The sequence below is a fragment of the Leiobunum rupestre genome, chromosome 10 (assembly GCF_980474605.1).
Source record: "Leiobunum rupestre chromosome 10, qqLeiRupe1.1.hap1, whole genome shotgun sequence".
Classification (NCBI taxonomy): Eukaryota; Metazoa; Arthropoda; class Arachnida; order Opiliones; family Sclerosomatidae; genus Leiobunum; species Leiobunum rupestre.
The window spans coordinates 41,048,879-41,052,441 of NC_143393.1; the positions used below are offsets into that span (position 1 = coordinate 41,048,879).

The 3,563-nt window shown below is 34.2% G+C and overlaps 1 protein-coding gene across 1 annotated transcript; it reads left to right on the forward strand.

Moving 5' to 3' along the window:
- Positions 1-898: 898 nt before the first annotated feature.
- Positions 899-2,137, forward strand: LOC149925882 (uncharacterized). Its single transcript, XM_090160729.1, has 3 exons — positions 899-1,087; positions 1,193-1,318; positions 1,392-2,137. The coding sequence occupies exons 1-3, from the start codon at positions 929-931 to the stop codon at positions 2,073-2,075; spliced, it is 969 nt and encodes a 322-aa protein (XP_090016855.1). The 5' UTR covers positions 899-928; the 3' UTR covers positions 2,076-2,137.
- The last annotated feature ends 1,426 nt before the right edge of the window (positions 2,138-3,563 follow it).

Sequence of the window (3,563 nt, forward strand, 5' to 3'; positions counted from 1 at the left end):
CAACGCGCGTATTTTGAAACGGAAAAACCTGATTACTATTGTTAAATCTTGGATTAATAATATGATATTTTTAATACGAAACAAATAACGAAATACGTGGAATTTTTGGCGTTAAATAAGCTTAGAACGTATTTCGTTATTTGTTTCTTACTACAAGGAGCTTTCACCATCATTTAACCAAGATTTAACGATAGTGATCGGGTTTTTCCGTTTCAAAATACACAGTAGATTAAACCGAGGCTTAAGAATGGGCAAGATTCCGCGCCTTAAAATTTTCGTCTACTTTAAAGATACATTCTGAACGAACCAATGGATGAAAAGTTATGAAACTAGCTTTTAAATAAACCTTGAAACTTATTTCAAGTCATATTTATAATTCACCGATGACAAAATTCGTGAAAAGTATTAATATCGTTCCGAATTACAACCTACTTTCTAATACGTGCGTTGACAACACAAACTTTACCTAGACGAGCAGATGCTCGGTTATCTACATGGTGCGGGAAAAATATTATTTTTGAATGTTATAAAGCGATAAACGATTTTTCAAGACGATTTTATATTACATTTAAGTTCATATAAACGGGAGAAATTGTCAGTGGAATATTTCTTATATCATTTGGTAGGTTAATTAACATTTAATTATCGCCAACTTTACATTAATTTCAATGGGGTGGGGGAAACCTTTTAACCAAGTTACACGCGAGCGCGCCTCTTTAGGCAGCGCAGATGGCGTTACTGTCGTTTTAGCCAAAAATCTAATCGGTACCTTGTCAGCCATTCGATTAAGCGTTCTCGTTTGTTATCCGATTTCTATGGCTAGAAATTGGGCGATTTTTTGAACAATTTGGGCGTCATACCAAAAAGATTTTCTGGCAGCCCTGGCTATGACGACAGGACGTCTTTAAGATATTATTTAGATTTTAAAATGGCTGGTTTAGACCAAATTAGAATTGATATTGACAAGGAAACGCAATGTAATTTTTATGTCAAAGATTGTGTAAGTAAATCATGTCAAACTTGTGAATCAAAGAAAGCAGTAAGTGGCAAGGGAGGTCAATCCAAAAAGATGAAACTCCACAATAAGGTAAGCCTTGGTCAGCCGGACAACACACAACACAACATCACAACCAAAATTTTTTAACGCGGTCATTAACGAAAACAAAATATTTTATGTTGTCCAATGTTATAGGAAATAAATGTTGATAGTGACGATTACATTGGGAAGATTACATTATGGATCAACAAATTAAAGGATTCTGATGAAATCAATCAGAATGTTACGTTGCTGGAAAAAACATCCCTTACCTCTAAAATGGTAAGCCAATGGTACATGAACTATTAAAATGTTTTACATTATTTTACAAGTAAGATTTCTTTATTTGATGCAGCGGTATTTAGAAATTTTTCGCAAGGACATATTCATACCTGAACTAGGTTCAGAGCCTGTGAAATTTTTGGTCAATGATAGTGGTGATGCAACGATGTACACTGTTTTTGATGGACCTGTGGTTCAGGGAAACCTGTTTGAAAATGAAGAGTTACGTGAATCTGTAGCCTTGTCATTTTTTAAGCCAATATTTGAAGAAGGCTATACTTTCTGCGCTGGTGTTTCAAGTGAAGCTAAAGAAAAGTTATCCTCCCTTCCATACGTACCTAAAAATATTTCAGTTTATTCTCAACCATATACAAGATCATCGTCAAAGATGTGTGCTGTTTGGTTTAAGTCACCTAAAAATATGCCAAAGAAATTTGAAAAAACAGTACCACAATGTAAACCATGTAGAGATGTGTCAAGACATGTGCGCACTTTAGGAATACAGAGAAATGAGGAAGCTTATGCATCTCCATCCTCAAAGTGTGCCTTGAAATATTTATCGTCGTCAACCATATCGATGCGGAAATCCACTTCTCGTGTACAAAAACACAGACTAATTGAAGCGAACCAAAAATTAAGAGAAAAATGTGAACAACTTAAAACGGAACTGGCAACAAAACAAAGTAAAGGAATGGATGATATGACAAAATTGATAAACAAACAATATAAACAGGATCTAGATATTCTTTTTTCTTAAAATGAGTGTTGAATTTTATCATCATCTGGTTTTACAAAGGTTCTACGTGGTTCTAAATTGACTCACTCCTCTCAAAAAGCAATTTTGAGGAATGCAAAACTAAATACCATCTACTCACCCATTGGTTAATTTGGTTATGATATACCATCTAGTAGAAAAATCTTTCGTTATTAACGTTTTGCTTTGTTTATCTGGTAAATGGTTGAAAATCATCCTCATTTGGAGTTTTGAGCTCAGAGGTATTTACAGCATAAATGGCATAACAATAATAAATATGACACTAAATTATATCAGTTATAAACTTAAATTTAAGTGTTTTGAGTAAATGGTAATGCCTTAACAATATCCTTTTGGGTGAAGTGAACTACAGCGGCCTCATTGAATTTTATATTCATTTTGGTTGTGCCTGATAGAACTTGTCACGTAGATGCCGAGATTATTTTTTATTTTGGCCGCAAATGATTATTTAATTTAAAAATTTTCACATTTTTGGGCATTTTCACGTGTTTCGTTGCACTTATTTCCGTCGTGTGTTCGCCGACACCACAGTTTCGGTGTCCTAATAATTTCCACGTGATATTCCGGTAGTTTATAAAATCAATTAAAGTTTTTGTTCATTTTCTAGGTGTTTTGTATTTTTGGGCCACAAACGTTTATTTCAGGTTTTAATTTAATTGAAAAGCTTGCACTTTTTTGGGCCTTTTCACGTTTTTGGTTGTTTTTGATAATTTAAAATTAAATACTTGATGCGTACTGTCCTCTAGGTCGCGTTATAGATGGCCCATCGCTTTTCTTAGTATGGGGTTGGGAAGGCGCTGCGCGTCCCAGCGCTTGAGCGAAGCGAGTGCGCGGCGCCAATAGGCGTAATTTTAAAGTATGCTTTAAACCTGTTCTCATTTTTGTTACTATTTAAGTTGATACGATTTCACTAGGCCCAAAGAAGGCCCACCGTCAATGCTCAGAATGGGGCGGGTGCGCGCCTAAAAGTGGTGTCGGCGGATACACGACGATACTATTTTTAAGAAAAACGTTACTACTTTTTTAAAATTAAGTTAATTAAAAAATTATCATTTGCGGCCCAAAAAAAATCACTTCGTAATCTACGCGTCAAGTGCTACATTATCCGCCAAAAAAAAACAAATATACATGAGGCCGCTATAGTTCAATTTTGCCAAACTTTTCACTAGTTTACGTCTTAAATTAGAAAATAATATTCTTCATATAAAAAGTTAAAACTTCAAATCATTATTTTGGAAATATAAACTTTTTTTACTTTCAAATGTTTCAATTTTCATTAAACCTTAGCTCATCAAAAAAAGGCTGATGACTAAGACTAGTAACGAAACGCAGTCATAATGGTATCAGCACTATAAAAAATTACTGTTGGGAGGAGTCAAACTGTTGTTTGACTTGTAAGTTGTATTTATCAGATAAATTGTGATCCTGCTAAGTGTCATGTTTATAATATCTTAGAAATGCTATTTCATC